This window comes from Varanus komodoensis, unplaced genomic scaffold (genome assembly GCF_004798865.1).
Source record: "Varanus komodoensis strain SLA01 unplaced genomic scaffold, ASM479886v1 scaffold20_1, whole genome shotgun sequence".
NCBI classification, from domain to species: domain Eukaryota; kingdom Metazoa; phylum Chordata; class Lepidosauria; order Squamata; family Varanidae; genus Varanus; species Varanus komodoensis.
In genome coordinates this window covers 7,437,858-7,465,386 of record NW_025335587.1, presented here as the reverse complement: position 1 = coordinate 7,465,386, position 27,529 = coordinate 7,437,858, and the positions used below count along the sequence as shown (strand labels likewise).

General features: G+C 39.8%; 1 protein-coding gene across 6 annotated transcripts; it reads left to right on the top strand.

Annotated features, from left to right (window-relative positions):
* On the top strand, nt 1–27,456 carry MYSM1 (Myb like, SWIRM and MPN domains 1). 6 transcript variants are annotated; one of them, XM_044430000.1, is made up of 21 exons: nt 1–105; nt 1,708–1,783; nt 3,129–3,199; nt 5,220–5,297; nt 6,154–6,180; nt 6,509–6,587; nt 7,637–7,735; nt 8,875–9,605; nt 11,732–11,862; nt 13,210–13,313; nt 14,139–14,216; nt 15,784–15,872; nt 16,179–16,233; nt 16,316–16,366; nt 21,201–21,275; nt 21,376–21,528; nt 22,245–22,433; nt 22,630–22,762; nt 23,484–23,589; nt 23,710–23,767; nt 24,619–27,456. In XM_044430000.1, the coding sequence occupies exons 1-21, from the start codon at nt 32–34 to the stop codon at nt 24,781–24,783; spliced, it is 2,622 nt and encodes an 873-aa protein (XP_044285935.1). In that variant the 5' UTR covers nt 1–31; the 3' UTR covers nt 24,784–27,456. The 6 variants fall into 6 exon arrangements, with proteins under 6 accessions (XP_044285935.1, XP_044285936.1, XP_044285937.1 ...); XM_044430001.1 differs by lacking the exon at nt 6,154–6,180; XM_044430002.1 differs by lacking the exon at nt 21,376–21,528.
* Nucleotides 27,457–27,529: the final 73 nt, after the last annotated feature.

Here is a 27,529-nt window from a genome sequence, read left to right as displayed (position 1 = left end):
AGTTGCCGCGAGATCCGGGGGAGGCTCCAGTATGGAGGCGCTGGAGGAGCTCGACGTCGATGTTGAGGGCGACGCGGCGGCTGCGGATGGCGAAGCGCATCCCGGGTGAGCGTGCCTCAGGGGAACCTCCCGGTCTCATCCGGACCTCTGCCCCTGGAAAGACCCCTGTGGAGCTGGCTCCGTTTTCCAAGGCGCGGCTCTGGATCGAGAGCATTTCCCGTAGCTCCTCTGCATCATGGTCGTTCTGGATCTGCCCGGTGCCTTGCTGGGGATCCCTTTTGTCCCGGCCTGTGGTCTTTGTGGATGGGGGCAGCTTCCCGTCTTCAGCATCATTGCGATCATGCTGTTATGGTCAATTTACACCTGGGATGGAAATGTGTAGCTTTCCAGATGTTGTTGGACTACAACTCCCTTGAACCTTCACTCTTGGTCATGCTGGCTAGGCCTCACGGGAGTCGCAGTCCAACAATATTTGGAAAGCCACGCCTCCCGTCTCTGCCCCCTAGATTAAAATGACCCATTACTGTTGATACGCTGTTCTGTGCCCGCTGCAAGAGTACAGAATGCCCCTTCTACTCTTCCTGGGCTGCTGCTATGGATGGATGCTGCTAGAGTTAATCTTGATTCCCCTTTCCTTTGGAAATCTGGCAGAGGGGTACTGCTAATTATCTTGATCCTAGGAAATATGAGATGCACACATACATGGCAAGAGTACAAGATAAAGCCACAGATGGTCTCTACAAGGATAGTCTTTCAACCTGATCTACCTGAATTATAACTGCTTACTCTTATTAAGTTCAGGAGCAAACATAAAAGCAAGTAAGGGCTGGGATAAATGGAGGTAACATCACTTCAATTCCCTTCCAATTATCAGCAGAGTCTGTTGGAATGTACACTGTGGCTCATTCCTGTGAAGCAGGTTATTTTCTCATTTTGCTACTTTCTGCTTTGCAGAATTGTGTAGTGCTAGCCACAGATATGTTGTGGATAGGACATTTTGGATGACTTTCATTCATAAGGTCACCATAAGTCAGAGACAGTTTAACACTACATAATAACAGCCACTGCACAGATCAATTCACTCCTAGTCTTGAAATACCACTATGCAAAGATATGCATATGAAAAATCACCTAACTCAAACAGATCTACCTATGTTGTTGCCCTAGCAGTAAATATGAATGGCTTAACCAGGTTTTCTGAACAATATTATTGGAGATGTATTTCCAACAGGTTGGCAAAATAGATATATGAGTTAGCAGGAAGCCAAAAAGGCACTTCTCTGAGAAGTAAAAATGACTTGGGCAAGAAAATTGTTCTCTAATTTTCAGACATTGCAGATTTTTATTTTGCAAGTAGTTTGAAAATATTGTCCCCAGTAAGCTAAAAAATTGAATAGTCAATATTCTATTAAAATTATTCTTCCAGATACTTTTGAATTAGAATAATATTTCTTTAATTTATTTGACAACATGATTCACTTATTTTAAAAATCAGTATTTTCATAGTGTCATGATTTGATTTCCTATTGTAGATTTTACTGTTTTCTTGTAAAAGCAAACAAAGTAGTTAAGCTCCGGTACAAGATACTGGACCAATGCAACATCATGTGTCATCCATTAGCTATCATCCATTAATGCAACTACAGCTTCTGGGAAACTCAGTTCTTTAAAAAATCAGAATATCTAATATATGGATTTTTATTGCAGAAACTATGAAAATCCATCATCCAGCTTACTCCAAGATCACTACCTTGATTCAACTTGGAGAACTGATATGGGTCTTGTAAGTCAGCTATGAAATAAGACATTCAGCTCCTCTGAATGCCTCTCTGAAAACATCTTAAGACATTTTTGTATCTTAACCAGTTCAGACAATCTCTGCATTCAGCTAGCTGGTATGTACAGTAGGCATTTGTGTGCATCTCCATGTGTAAGCTAACTCTTCCATAGACAGTTCTTTTGTAAGTGATTGCCCAAGAAATATTGCTGCTTTTTAAGTAGGAAAGGCTCTGTAGATCTTGTCCATGAAATCAAGCAGAAATAATGTCTGTGTTTGTCTTTACAATGGGTTATATCAGATGTTAGAGGTCCCATTGAAATGAATGCGACTTAAGTTAAACTACCATTGAACACAGCCTAATAGTCTCATTAACTGTATTATTTCATACCATTTTAAAGAATATTTGGTCTTTGATGAGTTCTTGTGTCCTAATTCCTACTAATACCATATATATACTGCCGTAAAGGACAACCCTTAAAGCTGGAAACAGCAAGGCAAAAATTAGGGGTTGTCTTATATGCCAGGTAAAAAATTTTCATCATATTATATTCATTGTTTTTTAAAAAAGATTAGATAATGAAGACAATTGTTTTTATAAGCTCATTTTATTAATAATTATTTTTTACCGTTCTTACTGGTACCTGGGGAGCTCATCCTGCATTGTGAAGTTTGCATGGCTACAGGCCCAGTCCCAAGTCCATTTCTCACCCTGTCCTTATGGCGGGGTAAGAGAAGTTCTGGACAAGTGTTGGTGGCAGCTGAGAGGGAGAATGTGCCCCATACAGCTGTCTGTTCAGAGACATAGTGCTGCCTACGTGGGCCTCCTCCCTCTTGCCTGCCCCCCTGTGCCCATCCACGGTGCTGGTGCTGGCCATCCTCCCTGACTGACCCCAGCCAGAAGCCCCCCTGTTGACTGCCATCAGTCTCCAACTTTACAAGAACGTCTTGAGTGAAATCAGAGAGGGATCATGACTATGAGCTAGAATACGATAGCATGATGTCACAGTAGTCCAGAAGCCTCCAGCTGACAAATACCCATATTTACCAATGTATAAGACCCCCTTGAAACTGAAATAACAAAGGAAAAATTGGGAGTCATTTTATATGTCCAACATGACAAACACCAGAAAAACAGCCCAAAATATTGATCTTGTCTTATACTCGAATTGCCTTATATGCCAGAATATATAATATTTTAAATCCAAGTTTTGCCACAAGTTCTGTGAGAGATTTGAAAATCTGTACCTCTTTATTTCTTCTGTGCAACTCAAAAATGGGGAATATTAACTTAGCTCCCCAAATTTGGTGTACAAATTAATGCATATAAACGATTATGTTTTTCTCTTAGCCATGGAGTCTTGATAGCACAATTAGTGAAGAAAATAAGGCTGCCATTGAGAAGATGTTGTTGGAAGAAGAGTATCCTTTCTTAATTAAGTGGTATGACAAAATAGAATCTTCAATACAGGAAGAATGGTGCTATAGTGCAGGCTTGCACTTAACAGGCAACCATTGGTGATTAACAATTGGCCCGTAAAAACACAGTGGTAAATTTCATTTGTTGGCAAGATACTACTTTTAGGGCACCATCCAGTGTGGCTGCTTGGAACCTGCTGAACCTGGAGGATTACAGGCATCCATTGGAGGACAGCAGGTGTGTGGAGATGAAGCTTGCCTCTGCATTCTCCAAAATCCTTACTGGCTGATCTCAGCTCTCTAAGTGTTGTATCCCCACTCAGGAAGAGGAAGGGTTCAGACACTGCCAGGTGTGGTAGAGCCTCGTTCCTTTTCTCCCCAGTCTCTCTCCAAAGTTACAGTTGGTGTGGAAAGGAACTACCTCAGCTGGGAGGGTACTCTGAATTCAAGCCCCACCTTTGACATTCCATTACTTTTGGAGCTGGGGCTTCAAATTTTCCTATGGCCATCTGAACAGCTTCTAGGGGGCACAGTAGCTTCCTGCTTCTTTAGCAAAAGAAACATTCCTGTTTCCATTTTCCTTGTGTCTAAGCAAGACCCAGGAAGTTAAAATAACTCAGACTGCAATCTTGATATACACTTACCTGGGGTTTAGTCCCATTCAAAACAATAGATTATTTCTCAGTAGGCACTAGGATTGCACTGTCAGCCAGCGGAATTATGTGTACTCTTTGTTTTTCTTTACCTTTGCAATGATCTGAGTAAAAACTCATAGAAGTATAAAGTGAGCTCAACATACTTTCATTTGTAGATACTGGTTTTGTTTGGAATCTGAGAGTTATACAAGAGCACATTTTGATGAATAAAAAGGCACTTTATTAATTCTCACAGATTTGTCATTACTACATGCATTTTGGGGCTGAGGTAAAGCAGTAAAGACCTCTTAAGACCTTGGCCTCATGGTTTGAGGCTCAAAGGAATTAGAGGGCATGAACAGATAAGGGCTGTTCATTTGCAGAGCCCTACATGATTTTGTAACATCAGGTTATTTTTTAAAGGTTTTATCTTTGAGAATGGAAGCCATCTACACAACTTGTGACTATAATTTTTTCTGTATATTCTATTTTGCTTCTTTGAAATTACATCAGTATGAAATAAAGTGAGTAAATATTCAAATATTTCCCATCTTCAATAATACGTTCAGAATAGCTGGTTTAACATGAGTTTTCCAAAGTGTCAGGTTAAAATGGGTTGGAATTATGCAGGCCTGCCCTGCCACCCTCCAAAAAGTTATTTTCCCAACATATTATTATTAATTTTATTTCTGTACTGCCCTAAAGCTGAAGCTGTGTGGGCAGTTCACTACAACATAGTGTGTGTGCTAATTTGCCAGAAACTGCTTTTGGAGTATATGACAACTGCTACTTTTGCTAAGAGATTCAGTATGGAAACTATGCAAACTAATGGAAATAGTTCTAATGCTTCTTGGTTTTAGTTTCTGTGAAAATGTGTAGCTACTGCAGAATTTTGTTTAGTAACTAAAACATTACTTGTACTCTAGGAATCATAAGACTGAAATGAAAATTATCCTTGATTTTGTCTAGATGTTGAAGATAAGAGTTGTAATCCTAGGAGAGAGGGGGTGTGACATAGAATTGTTTTGCTTGTGTACTTACAGACTTGCATAGTTGGTATTTAGGCTGCATTCCTAACTACATTATATGCAAAAATCCTATGTATGTAAATAGGTCATATAACTTCCATCTTTCCTCATTGCTGCCTTGAAGATCTTGGGAATTGTAGGACTATTTCCTCTCTAAAGATGGATAATATTGCACTCTAACCCTTATAAATTAAGATGTTAGCTTCTCCCTTCCTTCCCACAAATTTGACTGTGCAGATGTTTGCAGTTGTGTGATTTCTGGTTATTTAGTGATGGCTTCTTAGTGCAGTAAATCAATATGAAAATAAGAGTACGAACATATCATTAGCAATGCTGTAGAAAGTCCTTAATGCATTTCAGATACTATCTGTCTAGCAAGTCACTTCCAGAAAAAATTTGGCATGAGCTGAAGGAAAGTGATAAAAAGTGCACAAAAAGGTAATTATTGGGTGGAGACTGTAATTTATTCTATTTATTTAACATGTATACTCTGCTTTCTCTCCCAGAATTCAAGGTAGCTAAGAGCAAAAATAAAAAAATTGTAAAACTAAAATTGTGACAATTAAATGCATCCTTTAAATTTACAAAGTAAACACTGAACATTTAAACACGATAATGCAATATTAGTTAAACTGAATTTAACTAATTGATGCAATTTAAACTATATTTTTAAAAAGAGGTAGGGTACAGTCCTGTGTGTACTAGATAGAGTCTAGATGGCTATAAGAAAATTCAGTGTCCCATTTCTGACCTCAGACACATGCTCCAAATTAAGCAATAGGAGCTTAACTTGGAGTGTGCTAAGTTCTCCCTTGCAAGCAGTGCAGAGAGAACCATCTTCTCTGCAGCTTCAAGGTTGGAAGACCAGCCTTGGAGCTGGTGTTGGGTAAACGCTCCTATGGAGGAGTCTGACTGCACTGGTGTACCATATAAATTGGTGGTGCCTCAGCCTGACCTTGCAGAAAGGTGCAAACAATTTAGATGAAATTGGCCATCTGAGTCTTTTGCAAGGGTGCTGCAGTCCTTCCATCCTTGACAGAGTGTCCATAATCCTCTGAGTTCAGAAGGTTGTGGGCATCCTGATTGTATTGGGCTGATACAGATGAAAAATAGCAGTTAAAATCAGCTACGAAATGCTTTCAGGAAATTTGAGTGATGAGGAGCTGGGACTGGCCTTCTTTGTGGATGTGTCATCTAATCACATAGGTATAATTTTAAATACGTAAAAGGAGAGAAATGTGTTTAAAGGGTTACCAGTGTATCCATAGATAATGTTTTGTTTTGAACTTTACAGTCCACACAAGAAAGAAGCAAAAATCACGTATGTACTTTTAATTCTACATCTAAGAGCTTACTGGGTATATTGTATATATTTAGAACTCTTCTTAAACCAGAAAGAAAACCCCATAACAACTGAATTCCTTCCACTATTTATCTTATTGCATGTCCAATATCTTCTACACTCAGCTCCTTTTTAAACAAAATAAATTGCCACATTTTCGTATAAATTACATAACTAAAAAAAAAGGTTACATTGACATCTGTTCATTTCAAAGTATGTTGTTTATGTGCATGTTACTTCCAGTGAATGTGATTAAATTCACATTCTATTTTAGCTCCTTTTTGTTTTTTCTCTTTTTTTCTGTTAGGTTACGTTCACCTACAAAATCAACTAGTGGATCGCTGAAGTGGACTGTAGAAGAAAAAGAGCTATTTGAACAAGGACTGGTAAATATTGCCTGTGGTTAAATTGACTTGATGTTATGAACAACTACCTTTTTAAAAATATATTTTATCCATTTAAAATGGAACAAAATGTCATGTAATGCAATTAAGCGATAGAATAGTGATCCCTAAATATTAATACTAAACTGATTGTGCATTGAATAAAGTTCTTACGTAAGCAACTAGCTGCTTCTGAGATGTTTTGCTAGAGAAAGGAAGGGTGCAAGCCTTTGCATGGAGAATGCTGTCTAAAGATGCATAGGATTGTGCCTGGTATATTTTTTTCTTTCAGAAAGTCGGGTCTCCGGATGTGTTTCAATGGTATCTTTATGCTAAGAAAAGGCTTTTTAATCCAGTCAGAGCATATGTTGGCAGGGTGAGGAGGCAGATCAGTTTTGCCTGTCTCCCCCTCCCCTTGCATCATTCCCCTACACACCTTCCATATAGGTCCAATGAGTTCCACAAATATCTGGAGCAAATTTGTGGTGGTGCAGAGGCATCTGCAAAAATCAAAGCCTCTTCTCACTTGCGGGGACATGTTTAGATGCAGGTCCTTGTGCTTAGCCACTGAATAGGTCTCTTTCTGGCTTAAATTACTTTTTCCTTTCCTTCAGTCTCCTTTTGGCCTGAGACCTTAGCATACTTGTCCTGGCCCCCTCTCCCCATGAAAATGGCAAGAGAGCCAGTGTGGTGTAGTGGTTAAGAGTATGGGACTGGGACTCAGAGGATCTGGGTTCGAGTCCCCGCTCGGCCATGGAGCCAACTGGGTGACTTTGGGCCAGTCACAGTCTCTCAGCCCAACCTACCTCACAAGGTTGTTGTTGTGGGGATAAGATGGAGGAGGAGAGATAATGTAAGCTGCCTTGAGCCCTTTGTAGGAAAAAGGCAGGATATAAATCGAAAAAATAAAAAAAATCGAAATCGAAAATAAACTAAGAGATAAAGGTTGGTTTTAAGAAGCGAGTAGCTCATGTGTGGAATTGGCAAAAGCATGCACTTAAAACCTCAGGTAAGTGACTAGAAATAGAAATTGTATTTATATTTTCCATTAGGCTAAATTTGGCAGAAGATGGACAAAAATTGCCATGATGATTGGAAGTCGCAATGTTCTTCAAGTAAAGAGCTATGCCAGACAGTACTTTAAGAACAAGGTAATCTGGAAATAACTTTCAATTGATTGAGTAGCAACAAATAACAACTTCATCAAAACTTTTCACTGCAAGTCTCCCAAAACAAATTCTTCTTGCTTTCATTCCTAGTATCCTATAGTAATTGAACACCTGGGTTGGGTATTTTCCTGAACTATTTCCCTGTTTCTACCTCTCTTTACTAGTTCCCTTACACTCCAGCATAGATCTCAGGTAAGGCCATTCTAATGTTCACTACTCGTACCACAGCAGCTGTTAAGTCTCCTTGTGCTGGTGGTCAGCAGTGAACTGAGTATGAGTTAAAGACCTGACAGTAAACTCCTCCCTTGCAACCAAAACACACTGGGCTCTTCAATTCCTTCCTCCCGAATATGAAGAAAGACCAGCAGAGTTCTCCCTTAACCATTTGAGCTGCTCATTTCCATGTTCCTTTTTCTTGGTTTAGATGCACAAGCAGCTGAGGTGCCAAGTGCAGGCCTCTCATGGAGTGCCTGTTGCTATTCACCTTCATGCAGAGGGTGAATAGCAGATATTCATGTTTTCCCCACTTTCATGGGGGCCCTGGGCCCCTAATCCTCATGAATGTAGAAGGCTGACTGTATGCATTTTAAATTTCTAAAGTACAGTGGGGATTGATGTGTAGTTTCTTAAAAGCCATAGCAAGAGGCATGTGACTTACTTTTTCTTAATCAAGAAGAGCAAAAACAAATGTTTAGCAGGGAAATGCTAAGCTATGATATTCATATAAGTCACTGACTGTTTCTGTTTTCTTTGCGAGTGCCATTATTTTAAAAATACATGCAACACTAAAATGGAGCAACCTTGAAAGAGGGTACTGCTTCTTCAAGCTATTTTTAGTAGCTAGAATGAATGGATGAAATCCAGTATTGTGCAAGCCAGATTCCAGCTGTGCAATGGCATTCATTCCTTCTCTCATCACCTGCTTGCTCCCATGCTCCAAGGAATCCTGAGCAGATTTCAGTGGCACTGAAGTGGAAGCTATTTTGTTGGCCGGAAGAGTTAATTGGATACCAAACTATATCTTGATAGCAACTCATTGTCATTCTTACCTAGTATTCCTTTTCATCTCAAGTTTGTTATTTTGTCACATTTGACTCTTCTTAATATATTTATCTGTTAAGGCAAAAACTGATGGCTTGGAAAAACTGGAACAGCAACAGTGTGTCAACATTCCTATTCCAACTAGCAATGAAGATAATGAAGGGAAGAGGGCCTCCTGGGCATCTACTCACTTAAGAGGTCGGGCTGACCCTAATCTAAATGCAGTAAAAATTGAAAAATTGTCAGATGATGAGGAAGTAAATATTACAGATGAAATGGATGAACTACTGTCTTGTGCTTCTCAGCAAGAGCCTAGAAAGTCTGAAGTACTGGATATACCAAAGAGTCCATCTGGGCACAGCACCTGGACAGAACCCCTTTTGGAGTCTGCTGGATCTGCAGCTCTTCTAACAGCAAGATACATTCCACAGCCAGAGCAAAACCCAGTTGGGAAGCCAGGACCTGCAGTGTCATGCTCTGAGGACAGTGGCCATGGACCTAATCAATTAGAAAATCAGAAGTATGACAGAACAGGAGGTTCTCATGGTACTGATTTGTTTTCTAGTCCAGAGCTTTGTGGAGAACAGAGAGATTTAAGAGATAATAGCATTCTTTTCCATCCTTCTGACCAGTTGGAAGAAGAGAATCAGATGGATGCAGAAGAGCTTAAGCCACCTGATCAAGAAATAGAAATAGATAGAAATACTATATTAGAAGAAGAAAAGCAAGCAATACCAGAGTTTTTTGTGGGGCGTCAGGCAAAAACACCTGAACGCTATCTGAAAATTAGAAACTACATTTTGGATCAATGGTAAGTTACCTTTCCATTACAAAGAAAGACAGACAGAGTAGGGAAAATGTAGGCAAAGTGTATATTAAGTGTACCTACTTGTCATAATCCATTTTTTACCAGAAATAGCCATCTTCTTTATAGAGTTCAGCTGTTTGATATTACCTACTCCTTGGACAGCCAAAGTAGGGTGGGTCATCAATCAGATCCAAATTGTTCATTGTATGTTGCTTTTGACTTTCTCAGAACCTAAGACTTTGATTCTGATCTGAGTAGATGGATAGCAGTGAATGGGACTACTTTGTGGGCCAGATATTTATTGTAAGCTGTCCAGAGATCAAAGTGATGGACAGCCTAGAAATATCCTAAATAATAAAATAAAGGCTTCTGGCTGGTAGGTGACATCTCTTTTCTAGACTTCTGTTCTCATGCTACTAAGATATGAGAAATTTGGGGGTTGTAAGTAGGTTTTGAAGGAGTATAGGAAATAGTTCTTTCAGAGGGTTCCAGGCATATTGCTTTCTCCATGTGCAACTCTAGAAGACAATCATGAACAAGTTTGACACAATGTGATAAATTGTGTGTGTGTGTATCCTCCAGATAGACACACTTACTGAAAACTGACCCACACACAGTTCTAGAAGTATTTGCTATATTATGATCGATACCTTCCTCAAAGAACATTTTCTTCCCATTTCTTCCTGCCCAGTTGCTAAGATGGTCTTTGGAAGTTCTTGTCTAAGTGGCACCACTAGTGGCTGGTCGCTAGCCAAAGAGCCTTCACTGTAGTGACTCCCTTTCTATGGAATGTCTTTCCCAAGTGATCCACCTGCCATTTCCTTTGTGTGTGTTTAGATACCAGATTAAGACCTTCAATTTCCAGTAGGCATTTAATCTCTAATGTGTCAATTTGATTATTAATTTTACTGCTGAACCCTTCAGAGTTTTAATGTGGATACTGTGGTACTTTGATAGTTTTATTATATTTTTGGTTATTTTGTTTTTTGTTACTGTAAACCACCCCAAGGGCATTTGCCAGTTGGGCAGTATACAGATTTAATAATAATAATAAAAAAATGGTTAAACTTTTCATTTCTGTTGGTGGCAGCAACAGAATGTCACAAATTCATCCCCTGTCCTTGTGACAATGAACTTGGGCAAGTGGCGGTGCTATATGTATTATTTGATCATTCAACTATCATCTACATTTGCGATGAAAATTAAAATGCAATATGCGGTGCTTATGACAATTCGGTCATCAGTGATGGGATAACTATAGCCTGTGCAGCAGAGATTATTTAAAATGTGTCTTGTTTCATGAATATCCCATATGGTAAAAGATGCGATCATACAGACTTTGTCAAATTTAGTCCCATTGATTTCAGTCAGTCTTGCCTGATTTTTCTGAGCAATGAGAGGGACTCTCCCGTGTGATCTGCAAGATTCCATATGCATTCCCTGAAATAAGTAGCATGTAGCCACTTGCATACACTTTTGCAGTACCTTGCTAAGTTCCTGTGCTATAACATGGTGTATTTAGAGCACAGAGTTTATGGACAGTAAGAACTGCTGTACTCAGTGGGATTTATTCACAGGTAAGTGTGCTTAGAAATTGAGCCTCAGGGTGCAATGCAAACTGCTGAAGCTTGTGTATCGGCTAGTTTCACTGACACAGGGTTCTCAGTATAAACAACAAATTCAGTGTTATTTGTATGAAATATGTTCCATAATTTGATTGTGTTCAGTTTTTTAAAATGATGACTTGAGTTCTAAAATCACTAGGGAAAAATTGTGCTCTCCTCAATTTGATCTCTCATATCATTAGGAAAAAAATTCAAATGATGCCAGAGTTTTAGAAATAGAAGCAAGCAAACAGCTACATAAAAAGAGATTTGAGATTTAATTTCCTTCAAGTTGCTGAAAAAATGTTGAATATAACCAATATTAAATGGTCATAGTACTTATGTAGTAACTACCTATTACTACTTATGTATGTTTATGTGAATGGAGTGGATGAAAACTAATAGGTTCCTGTCACATGTATAAATTATGGCATGCATCTAAAAAATCAAATGGTGCATTCTTACTTGCCAAGTTAAGGCTTGACCTATGGTTCATTTTTTGTTTGTGTTGGTTTCATATTATAGGGAAAAAATCAAACCCAAATATCTGAACAAGACTTCAGTGCGCCCAGGGCTGAAGAACTGTGGTGATGTCAACTGTATAGGGCGGATTCACACTTACTTGGAGTTAATAGGCGCAATTAACTTTGGCTGTGGTATGAAGCTTTACCTTTGTATCTTACTTTTTAATAAATTTCAAAGCACCTCACAGCATTCAGTAAAGAAGGACAGAAATTCCATTGACACCATTTGAAAACACAGTTCATGAAACAAATAGACTTATAAGTGGGGGCATAGGACAGAGTTAAAATTAGAATTTTTAGAATGTTTTTGTTTTAAAGCTTGCTTTTTAAAGAGCATTTCTTTCACCCATGGAAATCCTGGAAATCAGCAAGAGTGAAAACTTCTGGCCACTGTGCTGGTGTCAATCCAGTTGATTTTGCTAAGCTCACACATTATTATGCTTTTTGTCCCACTTACACATTTTAGCCCAGTGTTTGCCATTTTCTGCTATGTTGTTTCCAATGTGTCTACAGTAATTTGGCTCAGATGTAAAAATATGTAATGCCAGAAAATTAAGATGTCTTTGTAATTATTTTGACTCTCTTACATCATGCATGTTACCTGGAAACAAAGTATAGGATCTATTGCAATGGTGGTAAACTAGGGCCAGGTAAAATTTAGGTAGGTAATCTCCTTTGGCTGATTCTACAGAAGCTGGAAGTCTACAGGCAATTTTTGTGTTTTCTGTTTTTCAAGCCACCCTCTGATACCCTTCAAAAAACCCTTTCTGCTTTTTTCCCTCCGTTTATATCCTTCAACATAAAGAAATCCAGAAAGAGTGCACTTTTAGGTGATCAAAACAATATATTGAGCATAGTCAAATGCATCCTTTAAGAGTCACAGTCAGGGAGTTGGCCCGACTCTACTAAAAAATGGATTTAAAGACTATAATGCCTGATGGAAGAAGATGCATTGCTTACAAAGACTTGTACTTTGTAAGCTGTCCAGAGACGCACAACATAATGGGACAGGATAAAAATACCCAAACAAATAATTTTCTCCATCATGTTTGTTTGTGTGTTCATGACTTTTTTTAAATGATCACTTTTCTGAGAATCCAGCCACCTGATCTAACTTCTTTTCTGGAAGAAGCCAGTAATTTGCACACTTTCTTCACATTTTTAAGTCAGTTGGATTTTTTTAAGGCTTTGGAAATAATTGTACGTCCTGACAGAAGGAAGAAATACTGCTTAAATCCTACTGTGCCATAAAATCTTGACTCTACTGTCTTTTATACTTCTGTGCCTCCCCCCCCCCCCCACCAATTCCTGCCCTGGCAGAATGTCTGTGTAGCTCTCTTAGGGTTGGTTGATTCTGGGGGTCATTGTACTCACGATTATGTTCTTATTCACATCATACACTTCACGCTATGAAGAGATATGTTAATACTTAGGTTTATCTCTGCTTTGCATATTGTCTTCTCTTGTTCATTTTTACAGAGCAGGCTGTGTATAATAGATCACAGAGCACGGACAAAATGCGGCCCAGAGAAGGCAAGGACACTATAGATGCATATCAGCTTGTGCAACGGCTGCAGTCTATGGTAAGACGGAGTAATGCATGTGGTACAAACAGTTTCTCTTTTGAAATTCTCTGGCAATTGATCATTTTCCTGCAGTGTGTGATTTACTGTAACAACAGCTTTTCAGTGGTGAGAAAGCCAACGCAAGTACATTTTCTTAAAAACCTCACTTAGGTCTTTCTGGGCTTAATAAATTACGTATTCCACTGCTGTGCATAGCAGTCCTTCTATACAGAACTTATATACTGCTCCAAGATTTTTTTTTCAAATAGACAAAAATGTAGTCTAAAGTCTGTATATTTAAATTCTGCAATGGAGGAAAAACCACACACAAAAAACAAAGCAAATAGGAAAGATACAAGACGCACGTATGTCTGTTATTGCCAGACACACTGTTAATATGGTTCAGCTAATTAATGCTCCATTGATTCACATTGACTAATTCTATGGTATGTACCTTCACTGACTAGCTCTACTATATAAGGTGAAACCAATTGGTAAATAGCACTTGCCTTTGTGCTTTATGAATCGAGTAAATCGCAGTGGTGATTGCTTAATTCTTATCAATGGCTGTCTTATCTGGTCAGCTTGGAGCTGGTTCATCTCTGTTCAGTCGGCGGTGATAAATGGTGCAGACAATGTGTGCATCGGTGTTTGATAACTTAAACACATTCAAGCAGTGCATCAGTGCAACCTAGACTGAACTGTAGCACACCGCTTTATTAGGACAATGACAGTTCAGAGCCTGGTACTCTGCAACAGTTCTGTGAATTGCCACCACAGCTTAAGAAACCTTGCTGCTTGCTGCCTTGAATAGCTTTGTGGGTGTGTTTCTGTTTGGTACAGCGTACAAGGAGACGGCGAGTCAGAGACCCATGGGGAAACTGGTGTGATGCCAGAGATTTGGAAGGACAGACTTTTGAGGTAACAGTAGTATAAACTCGTATAGTTTGAAGGTAATCCTCATATAATCCTGAAGACAAGTGAAAGCTGCATTAAAATGTACTTATGTATTATTAAGTACATTTATTATGATCATTGCTTTGATCTATACACTGTTCCTGAACATGTTCTCAGCAGAGAGAACAAAAAGTTACAGTACAATACATTTAACTAAACTCATCAAAATGGTATCATTAAAATATCACAAAATGAAAGAGCTGTATAAAATCAGTCAGCACAATTAAACACCAGGCAGCATAAAAGCAGTTTATGGAGGACTTTAAAACCTGAAAAATAAGAAAAGATCATTACCAAAATGACATCAAAGTAGGCCTCAGGGGAGGAGCATTGCACAGGTAGGGTGCTACCACCAGGTCCCATTCCTTGTATCTCCCCACTGTGGAAGGGGTGGGCTCCAAAGAAGAAAACGCTTCAATGTACCTCTGACTCACCTTCCACAGCAAGGAGCCCTGTTTTGCTCTTCCGACCTATAAAGTGGTTGGGGGCATTTCAGGAGCAGGGAAAGGGTAAAGGACTTAGTTTTCTTTTAAACCTCAGACTTTCCCTTGCTGAGCAATACTACAGGTCCACAATCCCTAACTTCAGGTTTCTAGCTAGAAAAACTCAGTAGTACAGGAGGAGAGGAAAGCCATCTTCTCTGCTGTTGGCTTACACCCTCCCCAACAGAGTGTATAAAAGGACACATGGAACTTCTCTCATCATTTGCCCTCTAGTTTCCTTTCAGAGAGGGTGATGTTTTCAACTTTTCCACAAATATAATGTGTCCGAAACTGCTTTTAGCAATACACTTGGTTGGCAGGCTCTCAAAGTTTGCATTTTAGACCAAGAGAAGTCAGCCGCTTTTAGTCTATGAGCTGGATTATTCCCAAAGACCATGTCAGTAGCTGATACTAAGTTGTAGGGCTTGCCCCAGATCCCTGCCTGCTTGCTCTCATGTTATCTGCTCCTGCCCCGCCTGCCTTAAACAAAACCAAACCCCCGCATCCCTCCTTTCACCTCTCTTAGGGCTTTCAGAAGCCAGCTCATGCAACCCATGGCCAGTCAACCTGCTCTTTCTTGGGCCGCTCACATTCTGATCAGGGCACAAGCAATGTGAGAAGAGACTTCCCAGTTCCTTTTACTTAGCCAAAAGTCTTCCAGGACAGCTTAAACATATTCAGTAGAAGAAAACAATCCCTGCCTGCAGACTTCCAAGTCTGAAAATTATATACAAAAAAGAAGGGGTGGGAAAGGAAGAGGAGGAAATATAAGTCTTTCAGCAGCTGTGGTGGAATTGTCTTGTTTCCCTTTCAGAATTCCCACTTTAAATTTGATACTGATAGCTGCTGATGCTCTTGTTCACTGTTAGAGGTTTTTGTGTATTTCTGCTATTTTAACAGTCCATTTTTCACAGTTCTAGTTTAACAACGGTAGCAGCTGTTAGCATTGGTCAGGCATGCTATTAACGGCATTGATATTAATGAGCATAAACATGTTTAACTGTCAGTATGCTAAGTTAATGTTTTTAATCAATATGTTTTGTTTTTAGCACCTCTCTGCTGAGGAGCTAGCAAAGAGGAGAGAAGAAGAGAAGCACAAACCTCCAAAAGCATCTAAAGCACAAAGGCACTCCAAAAGGTTTTAAAATGTTTATATGTCTACAGTTCCTCTTGTTCAGGTTTGACTGTTGCTTATCACCAATAATCACACTAGAAAGCTTCATTGTGAAACTTAATTGAATATATTATGCTGGATTGCAGTTCAACAATAGCAAGGTAGTCCTATGACTTTTTTTAACTCATCACAGGAATATACAAGTTTGAACTGGTCACTAGTGCTCTGGTCATTGGAATAAAAACAAGAGTGATGGAATTAAGTGATGTTTTAACTGAGTTTTCCCTCCATTAATTCTATGTTTTCAGATAAATTTTCTTTTATTTATAGTACATTTGATCCCTTTCAGCTGATTCCTTGCTGTTCCTTCACAGAAGAAAAGCCAGTAAGTATGATTTGAAGAATAAACAAGAGCACACCTGTGTTCATCTCAAAGCATGCTTTCCTTATCATTTCTATCTTTCCAGGAGCCATTCCAAGTAACAGTAGCTGCAGAGGCACTTTTGATCATGGATTTGGTAAGAGCTATAAGTTTTATCAATTTACCTTAATAAGATTGCAATCCTAATCATGTTTAGACAGAAATGTTTCTGGCTTGAGGAATGCTGAGGGTTGTAGGTGGTCTTGCTGTCTAAAAATGCCTAGGGTTGTGCCTTGACTTGGTTCATTCCAGAGTTGAAAAGAAGGCTTTACCCGTGGCAGAACAACACTGCAATCCTTATTCCTGCTGTAGAGGCTTCTGTTAGATCATGCACACAATTTAATTGACCAAGACTGTTTGTGAAATTGACAAACTTGCTTTCTGGCTTAATTTCAAGGCATGCAGTCACAAATCCACCCATACTGGTATATGAACGCTCCAAGAAAATCAGCAATGGCGCATGCGCTACAATTCCTTGTTTTTGTAGGCCATTAATTTGAGAGTAATAACTTCGTGGTGCTATCCTTGAAACCTAATAGTGTAAACAAGAGTGTGTACAGGAGTATAATAATTGCTTCTTTATTGGCCTGTTTTCGCCATGCCATAACACAGCAAATGCATATTCTTATCAAGCACATGTTCTAATGTAAATGAAAAATGGTTAGAAAGTGAAATTCAGCTTTTCTGCTTAAGTTGGGTTTATCATTAATTTTGCTTGTTTTGTTTATGGGTGGACCGTGAGTGTGGATAGGCTTGCTGTTCCCTTGAAGTGGCAGACTTAATGCTTGGGAGTTCTTCTGGAGCCATCTTTGTCATTTGAAACTCAGATGGCTTTAGTGGCACAGAGTCTCTTCTACCAACTTCAGTTGGTGATCCAGCTACACCCCTACCTGGACAGAGATAGTTGGGCTTCACTCATCTAAGATCTGGCAATCTCCAAGTTCTCCTTCATGGATCACGGCCTTGTCATGGCAAAGGAATTTGCGTAGCTCAAGAGCTCTGACAAAACGTTTGCCATGAAAACTCCATGGACAGTACCAAAAGGCAAAAAGATATGACGCCAGAAGATGAGCCCCTCAGGTCGGAAGGTGTCCAATATGCTACTGGGGAAGAATGGAGGGCTAGTACTAGTAGTGCCAGAAAGAATGAAGTGACTGGGTCAAAGCCGAAAGGACACTCAGTTACAGATGTATCTGGTGGTGAAAGGAAAGTCCGATGCTGCAAAGATCTATATTCCATAGGAACCTGGAATGTAAGATCCATGAATCAAGGCAAGCTGGATGTGGCCAAACAAGAGATGAAAGACTGAACATTGACATCTTAGGAATCAGTGAACTAAAATGGATAGGAATGGGTGAGTTTAATTCAGATGACCATCAGGTATACTACTGCGGGCAAGAATCCCTCAGAAGAAATGGAGTAGCCTTCATAGTCAATAAAAGAGTAGGAAAAGCAGTAGTGGGGTACAATCTCCAAAATGACAGAATGATCTCAGTTCGAATCCAAGGCAAACCAACATCACAGTAGTCCAAGTTAATGCCCCAACCACTGGTGCTGAAGAGGCTGAAGTTGACCAATTCTATGAAGGCCTACAACACCTTCTAGAATTAACACCAAAAAAATGATGTCCTTATCATCATGGGGGATTGGAATACTAAAGTAGGAAGCCAAAAGATAACTGGAATAACAGGCAAGTTTGGCCTTGGAGTACAAAATGAAGCAGGGCACAGGCTGGTAGAATTTTGTCAAGAGAATATGATGGTCATAGCAAACACTCTTTTCCAACAACCCAAGAGACGACTCTATACATGGACATCACCAGAGGGTCAATACAGAAATCAAATTGACTATGTGCTCTGCAGCCAAAGATGGAGAAGCTCCATACAGTCAGTAGAAACTAGACCAAGAGCTGACTGTGGCTCAGATCATGAGCTTCTCGTTGCAAAATTTAGGCTTAACTTGAAGAAAGTAGGGAAGAGTACTAGGCCACTCGGGTATGACCTAAATCATATCCCTGATGAATATACAGTAGAGGTGACAAATAGATTTAAGGAATTAGATCTGATAGAGTGCCTGAAGAACTATGGACGGAGGTTCGCAACATTGTACAAGAGGCAGCAACTAAAACCCTCCCAAAGAAAAAGAAATGCAAGAAAGCAAAATGGCTGTCTGAGGAAGATTTACAAATAGCTGAGGAAAGAAGGGAAGCGAAAGGCAAGGGAGAAAGAGAAAGATAGAAACAATTGAATGCAGAATTCCAGAGAATAGCTAGAAGAGATAAGAATGCTTTCTTAAATGAACAGTGCAAAGAAATAGAAGAAAACAATAGAATAGGGAGGACCAGAGATCTCTTCAAGAATATTGGAAGGGAAAGGGAACATTTCATGCAAAGATGGGCATGATAAAGGACCAAAATGGCAGGGACCTAACAGAGGCAGAAGAGATTAAGAAGATGTGACAAGACTACACAGAAGAACTATACAAGAAAGAGCTTAACATCCCTGATAACCATGATGGGGTGGTCACTGACCTCGAGCCAGACATCCTGGAATGTAAAGTCAAATGGTCCTTAGGAAGTCTGAGCAACAACAAAGCTAGTGGAGGTGACAGCATTCCAGCTGAGCTATTCAAAATCTTAAAAGACAATGCAGTAAAAGTGCTACACTCAATATGCCAGCAAATTTGGAAAACTCAACAGTGGCCGCAAGATTGGAAAAGGTCAGTTTACATTCCCATCCCAAAGAAGGGCAATGCCAAAGAATGTTCAAACTACCGCACCATTGCGCTCATTTCACATGCTAGCAAAGTGATGCTCAAAATCCTACAAGCTAGGCCCCAGGAGTATGTGGACCGAGAACTACCAGAAGTACAGGCAGGATTTCGAAGAGGGAGAGGAACTAGAGATCAAATTGCCAACATACGCTGGATCATGGAGAAAGCTAGGGAGTTCCAGAAAAACATCTACTTCTGCTTCATTGACTACGCTAAAGCCTTTGATTGTGTGGATCACAACAAATTGTGGAAAGTTCTTAAAGACATGGAAGTACCTGACCATCTTATCTGTCTCTTGAGAAACCTATATGCGAGTCAAGAAGCAACAGTGAGAACTGGACATGGAACCACTGATTGGTTCAAAATTGAGAAAGGAGTTCGGCAAGGCTGTATACTGTCGCCCTGCCTATTTAACTTATATGCAGAGCACATCATGAGAAAGGCGGGGCTGGATGAATCACCAGTTGGAATTCAGATTGCTGGTAGAAATATCAACAACCTCAGATATGCAGATGATACCACTCTCATGGCAGAAAGTGAGAGGAACTAAAGAGCCTCTTGATGCGGTTGAAGGAGGAGAGTGCAAAAGTTGGCCTGAAACTCAACATTAAGAAAACTAAGATCATGGCATCCAGTCCTCTCACTTCCTAGCAAATAGATGGGGAAGAAATGAAGGTAGTGACAGATTTTATTTTCCTGGGCTCCAAGATCACCGCAGACGGGGACTGCAGCCAAGAAATTAAAAGTCGCTTGCTCCTGGGCAGGAAAGCTATGGCAAATCTAGACAGCATACTAAAAGGCAGAGACATCACTGTGCCAACAAAAGTGTGTATAGTCAAGGCTATGGTTTTCCCAGTTGCAATGTATGAATATGAAAGCTGGACCATAAGGAAGGCTGAGCACCGAAGAATTGAGGCCTTTGAGTTGTGGTGCTGGAGGAAACTCCTGCGAGTCCCTTGGACCACAAGGCAATCAAACTGGTCAGTCCTAGAGGAGAGCAACCCTGACTGCTCTTTAGAAGGCCAGATACTGAAGATGAAACTCAAATACTTTGGCCACCTAATGAGAAGGAAGGACTTCCTGGAGAAGAGTCTAATGCTGGGAACGATAGATGGCAAAAGAAGAAGGTGATGGCAGAGGATGAGGTGGCTGGATGGAGTCACTGAAGCAGTTGGTGTGAGCTTGAGTGGACTCTGGGGGATGGTGCAGGACTGGAAGGCCTGGGCGAATGTTGTCCATGGGGTCGCGATTGATTGGACATGACTTTGCGACTAACAACAATCTGCAAGTTAAATTATCGTGGTATGCTCCATATCAGGCTCCCTTTGAAATCAGCTTAAAAGCTTCCACACATGTAAAATGTGATGCCCAGGTTGATAGTAGGGACAAGAAGGTCCCAATGTATGACACCAATTCCAGCCTACTTGCATTGACTGCCTGTATAATTCCAACCCTGATTCAAGGTGCTGCTTTTGACCTATAAAGCCTTATATAGATTAAGACTGCAGTACCTGGTGAAGTGTTACTCCTGACATGAATCCCCCCATATACTATGCACATCATCTGAGGTTTTTCCCTTCTATTTCCAGTGTCAGGTTATAGACTATGCTGTACTGTCAGGCTTATATTAAGGCAGCATATATTAAGGTTTTAATCAGGTCCTGGATTTTGAAATTATATTTATTATTTATTGTTTAAAATGGCTTTATATAGAGGTGTATGCTATCTGTTTATACGTATGTATATAAACTGTTTTATAGCATATAATGTTAGTGGGTAGAATATTTATTTTATTAAGTGGTCGAAATGAATCAAGTACATTTTGTTTTCGGGGCTAATTTTTAATGCCTTTTTCATTAGCACAGAAAAAGATAGCTGCCCAGCTTCTGGTCATAAAAATTTACTAAAAACTGATTTTATTAACATTTACCCAAGGTGGGAATATGTGGCTGCCCTTAGGAGGAATTGAATACATGGGACTCATTCATATAGCATTTATGCTGTAGTTTTGTATCATGCCCTAAAGTAGCCTCAGTATTAAACCAAACTCCATAATCTTCATATCACTGTTTGAGGTTTCCCTGAGGTAGGGAGGGGTTGCCAGACATTAGAGAAATTAAAAATACAATGCTTGAATAATATTTTACTCATGTCTTTAGCATGCACATGTTTCAATGGCAGAAGTAATTGGTCTGCTAGGAGGAAAATACTCTGAAACGGATGGTATAGTTGAAGTAAGTATCACATATAATGTAATAGCATCATTACAAAAATATTGCATACATACTTTGTTTTAAATATTATGTAAATATTTTATATGGTCCATCATGCCAGGGCAGGGGCCCATTTGGGAGTGCCTGTAGGGAGAGGTGCGGAAGGCCACATTCTTGTCATGACCTGTGGAGACCCCTTCCGGTGCAGGTCCGTGCTGCAGTGGACCGAATTGAACTCAAGAGTGTCTTACAGCATCTGTGCATGAGTATCCATGTAAGAGTTGGAGAACAATTTAGAAAGTATGGAATCTGAGAACTTGTTTATTCTCTTTAAAGGACAGTATTTTTTCTGTTGAAAAAATAGCACACCTAACTGTTTTCAGAGGGGTATAGCGGTGTTGGCCAGTTACAGCAGAAAGAAGAATCTAATGGCACCTAACTAACTGATGTATTTATTAGGGCATAAGTTTTTGTAGGGGATGGAGGTGGCGCAGTGCTTTAAACTGCCGTGCTGCTGGGCTGGTTGATTGAAAGGTCGCCGGGGTGAGTTCCCATTGCTCTGTCCCAGCTCCTGCCAACCTTGCAGTTCAAAAGCATGCAAATGCAAGTAGATAAAAAGGTACCACTTCGGTGGGCAGGTAACAGCGTTCCATGCAGCTCGGTGTTTAGTCATGCCGGCCACATGACCACGGAGACTGTCTGCAGACAAACGCTGGCTCCCTTGGCTAGGGAACGGAGATGAACACCACCCCCTAGAGTCCGGCATGACTGGACTGTAATGTCATAGGGAAACCTTTTCCTTTACCTTAAGCTTTTGTAGACACTGTTCACTTCATCAAATGCAATATAAGCAAAGGCATCTGAGGACTTGGACAAAGTTTGTAAAGACTTATGCCATGATAGTCTTTAAGGTGCCAGTAGATACTTTGTTGTTTTAACGGAAAATCATCACTGAATGTTAATGCCGCCATTTAACCCCTCACCTTACAGGTCTGTGCAGCAGAACCATGCAATAGCCTCAGCACAGGCTTACAATGTGAAATGGACCCAGTATCTCAAACACAGGCATCAGAAACGCTTGCTGCTAGAGGTTACAGTATTATTGGGTGGTACCATTCTCACCCTGCCTTTGATCCTAATCCATCAATACGAGATATTGACACCCAGGCAAAATACCAGGTAAATCTGTCTCTGTGTGTATATAAGGTGACTGACTTTATTTTATCGATACTTACTTGAAAATGATCTTGTAAGCTAGTAAGAATGGAAATTGTAGCAATTCTGTAGTTACGAGGAGGTCAGTTTGTATTGTGGTTAAGTACTCACAAACAAAAATATGTTTTAATTATTGTCTTTTTATTTTTCTTTCACGTAGAGTTATTTCTCCAGAGGTGGGTCGATGTTTGTTGGCATGATCATAAGTCCTTATAATCGAAATAATGCTCTTCCATATTCCCAGATTACTTGTCTGGTAATCAGTGATGAGACTAGTTCTAATGGATCCTACCGTAAGTTTCTGCAAAGTATTCCCGTTTCTTTTCTGTTGTGCATCTTTATCCCTTAAACTACAATTTTGAAGACTTTAAAAAATTGACTAACTGGAAGCATAAGAGAAAGAATGTTTACACTTAAGTGTTGGTGGCCTTTAATTAGAAATCTTATTTGAAATAAAAGGTATTTGCAGTGGAAATATATAGAGAATTTATACAACCATGAACTCAGTATTTTCATGAATGGGAACATTTTACTGTTCATGGAAGGTCCCCCGTACATATTCTAGAGTTGGCTTGCTGGTGAGGACAGGGACCAGAACAGAGAATGTAGCTTGGAGTTTTGACTCCTTGCTCATGGTATTCCTCCTTGCTAGATGATCTGGCACTAGATCATCAGGAATTCAAGATTCATTTGAATCCACATGTCCAGGAGATAAATGTTTCAGTTATAGGAGCCCGCACCCTGATTTGGACCTAACAGTGGAACTAGGGGTTGGAAACAGGCTGTGGGCTTGCACGTATTTCCCATACCTCATTCCCTCTTCTTCTCTGCCTAATTTTCCAAGGGGGATTAGGAGCATGCCTGTGTTCATTTTAACCATCTAACTCCAAACATGACTAAAGTTGCTGGAAAGAAGAAAAAACTCACATATGGCAGGAACAGCACCTTAATTTTAGACTGGCACAGTCATTACATATATATATATAATGCATGAAATGTTTCAATGGTTTTCAGGTCTGCCATACAAATTTGAAGTGCAGCAGATGTTAGAAGAACCTCAGTGGGAATTAGTACTGGAAAAAGCACGATGGATTATTGCAAAATACAGGATGTCTCATAGGTGTGTGGTGCTTGCACTTTGGAATCGTTGAATAAGCCCGTTCCAAATTGCTGTTTGTGTTTCAATGGAGAACACTTGTGTGCATCCTCTTATATGACTCTGCCATATTTATTCCAATAGCTGTGTGCCCATGGGTAAAATCTTCCACAGAGATTCAGATCTTACGTGCCTGCAGAAGGTAATCACTGTACAATCCTTGTTTCTTTTCTAACATTGCCCAAAGGCAACTAATTTTGGATCCAAGATTAGTTCTACTCTGAGTAGATCCGTTGGATTTAGTGGTGCTTAAATTAGTCATGTCCACTCAAGTACCATTATTTTCAGTAGGAGCTACTCTTAAGTAATAAGGACATATGGATCTAGCCCATTAAATATGGGAAAAATTGGATTGAAGGCAAAAGGCATAAGCCAATTAACATTTTGATTTTCAAACAGATTTTCAAACATTTGTTGCTTTGTTTGCAAATAATATAGTCAAACAGATTTTCAGAAAGAACTTTAGATATAATAAATTGGGGGGGAAGAACTATGGAACTTTGTTGGCGCAAGTATCATTTTAAGATGTTTCTCAAGAATTGAACTGAAGTCTAGCAGATATAATGCAAAAGCACTCCTATATGTGACTCAGTATGGAACAATTTCCCTGTATTGAGGACAGTGGTAGTCACAGATCAGAGGGGTTCTTTTGCTTTAATTATCCTTGTATACCAGTCCAGAAGAATATTTGCAAGGCCTTAACAGCAGACGGTTTTTACTTCTTCCATATATAAATGTTACATCCTCTGTAGTGCTTGACATACTGCATATCAAGTACAGTTTGGAAGTCCAGATAGTTACTACATTGTTATTCATGGGCATACCTCTTCATTGGAGAGCAGCCAGTTGTTGGAAGGCACAAGAGTTATGTGCACATGGTCAGAAGTGTTCCAGTTAGCAGTAATATATTCTTATTAGTTACAAGATTGCTGGTTGCTTTTCTTGAACATCACTTAAAGCAGGTGTGTTACTTTTTGTCCAACTTTAAACTAGCTAATGGAGTGTATGAGGAAGACTCTGGAAAATGTGGCAAATAGCTTCATTGCTGAAGAATTCCTGGCCCAGCTAGAAAACATATTCCTTTCAGCCTACAATAATGTGGAATGGAGTGATTCCATGGAAGAAAACAGCATGTGTTCAAGTGATCTGCCAACATGACTGTATTGAGAAGAGTAATTGCTCACACTTTATAATAAAGTTTCTGTACATGACAGTGACAGCATCCAGTGTAGCTCAGTAAAATGACTCCTGCTGAAATGCAGTGTGAAGCAATCACGACAGACTATCCAAACTCAAACATAACATCTAATGTTCTAAAATTATGGTTGTGTTGCAGAAAGATGAAAGAACTGCTTGGCAGCTACCGCTTGGATAATACAGTTGTACCATGTTGGTTGCTAAAAATTACTGAAGTGATAATGTTCTTCTTGGACCAAGAGCTGTTAGAAAGTTGTTGTTCAAATCATTATATTGCTTATGTTCTATGTGCCATTTAGGAAACACCACTGTATAATATGTTGCAGTGTCTGACCTAAGCTATCTGGATATTGGCAAACACATTTGCCCAACTGATGAATTGAAATGTCTTGTGTATTACTGAGAAGCAAGAAGGAAGAGGGAATCATTTTAAAGATAACAGTATCAGCAATCCTCTCGGAAAGCCTCAGCTTTGAGCATCTCATTTGTTGATGTGTGTTCAGCCTATTCAAGAGCTCTGCTGCTCACTACGAAAGAACTGAATGGTGAAGCAAGATTGCATGAATACATCCTCTAAAGTAGGTCGTCTTGGCCAGTTGTTGAGAACTGAGGAGGAAGGCAGAGACTTCCCAGATATTATAGAGCAGTGGTCCTGTGCATTGCCCACAAATGCTCAGTCTCTAAGTTACCTTCATCAGTTTAGCTCAAGAATCGCCTGTGCAGTCTGAGAGTCAAGGCCATGAGGTGTGTGGGCCAAGTGCCAAAGTGCAAAGTCAGGTGGGAATATGCAAAGAATGTCTGGGAAACAAGCCAGTAAATCTAGATGCCAATTAGTCTTCAGGAAGGCAAGGGACATCGTTTGTAGGGTCCATTGTCTGCCACAGGAGCTGGCTCAGGCTGATCTAGTCAGCGTGTTTTTTTTGTGGAGCACACCCCCTGGCGAAACCGTGCACTCCGCCCTCTCCAAATGGTGAATTCCCTCTGGCTCCTCCTCCTGAGTAACCCCAGGGACTGCCCCAGAGAAGCTTGGCTGCTCTTCCAGTGGAGGGCAGTCATCCACAGCCTCCGTCCCTGTGTCTGGCTGTGGCTCTGGCCCACTGCACCAGCTCTCCTCGTCTGAGCAATCCTTCTCCAGCATGTTGCCCCGTGGATGTGCTGGTCTATCATTCTTGCTGTCTTCACGTCATCTGCATGTCTAGATGGTACCAGGCTGGGAAAGTTTGTTACAGAGGCTACGGGTGTACTCCTGTGCATGTCTAGACAGAGAAATAGCTGTCGGGGATGTGCTGGGAATTTAGGACTGTTTCTCTGGCAAGACTTGCATGAGATTCTACTTAGGCATATTATGGAGACTAAGCTTTGTCTGTGGAAGTGTGTGTATTGTGGAGGTGTGAAGGCTGGTGATGGGAGGGGGAATTTAAAAAAATCAAATTCTAATTCTTTATATTATTTCATGAACTTTTAGAAAATTTGGGGTGGGGGAATAGAACAATGTCATTTTTAAAAAGCATCCCCTCCTTCACATTTCCCACCACCATTACTCCATCCTGTGAGGGTTTATTGCATGAATTTGAAAGCTAAGAAAAGATATGAAAAAACTGGGGGAGGGAATTTGTTCCTTTTTGAAAAATTGATCAGTTTTGGATTGTGGACTGTTTCCTTTTGAATGATGAATAAAATGTTTAAGATAAAGTATTCATATGTTTCTATTTGGCCTTTACTTCCCAGAAATGGTTTACTGAAAGTGACTTCTTAGAAAGAATTTTTATGCAAGTCTAGAGATGTACAATTTCTGCAAATCCTGAAACCATGAAGTTTTTTTAATCTTTTCTGTAAATTTCCCTGTATAGTTGTTTCTTCCATTCTTCCACTGTGTGACTAGAGTTAGCATTGTGTAATTTTTTCAATTCCCCACCCCCCCAATTTCTGTCTCTCCTTACCCCTCAATCATGGTTTCAAAATTTCTGTATTTATAAAAAATGTTTCCAGACTTCAACATCTCTTGTACAGCATATTCAACTCTAGCCATTTTAGCACCAGACTAGGGTAGGTCGGGTGTCATTTTGCTGCTATGCAAACTGTGCAGCTAATGCTTCCCAATGTATTCATAAGGATATGCATAACAAGAATTTTCTCTGTCAAAATCAACATTTAATTCATATATTTGCATGTAAAGGCCATTAATCATAAGTGGTGTGTGTACAGTTGTATTAACTTTGAAATACAGTCTATACATTAGTCACTAGACCATTATATCACATCGGATTGCATGAGATACAACCTCGCATTTGTCCTATGTTGTTGAATAATATCACTGCTTTGGGAGAGAAAAAATCCAAAACCATGGTTCCTGTTTTGGAGATTTGACATAACTATATTGCGGCTTCAAATTTTTATTGAATCATGTTTCCATTTATATTATAAATGTGCGTAAAATGTTGTAAATATTGTGTATTTGTACAGATAAGAATTACAGGATTATTTGATGCTAATGTTAAAAGTACAATACAGATATATTTGCTCATGATACATTTTTATCAGTAAATGAAAGGGTTTGATCTCTGAAATAATACAAAATACTCCTCATTCTGACATAGAGCATTCAATAAACTGTATGAAGATGTTTGAAAAGTTCCTTTGTTTCATGTTAGTAGTTCTGCCTAAAGGGGAGTATGACAATGTAGCGGTCTTGGTCTTGTCTCACAGG

What these genes read in the sequence shown, in the direction of transcription:
- MYSM1 (XM_044430000.1), top strand. Translation starts at nt 32, where the DNA reads ATGGAGGCGCTGGAGGAGCTCGACGTCGATGTTGAGGGCGACGCGGCG. An exon ending in CGCAATTAACTTTGGCTGTG is followed by an intron (nt 11,863 to 13,209) that starts GTATGAAGCTTT and finishes TCATTTTTACAG; the next exon opens with AGCAGGCTGTGTATAATAGA. An exon ending in CCTTCACAGAAGAAAAGCCA is followed by an intron (nt 16,234 to 16,315) that starts GTAAGTATGATT and finishes CTATCTTTCCAG; the next exon opens with GAGCCATTCCAAGTAACAGT.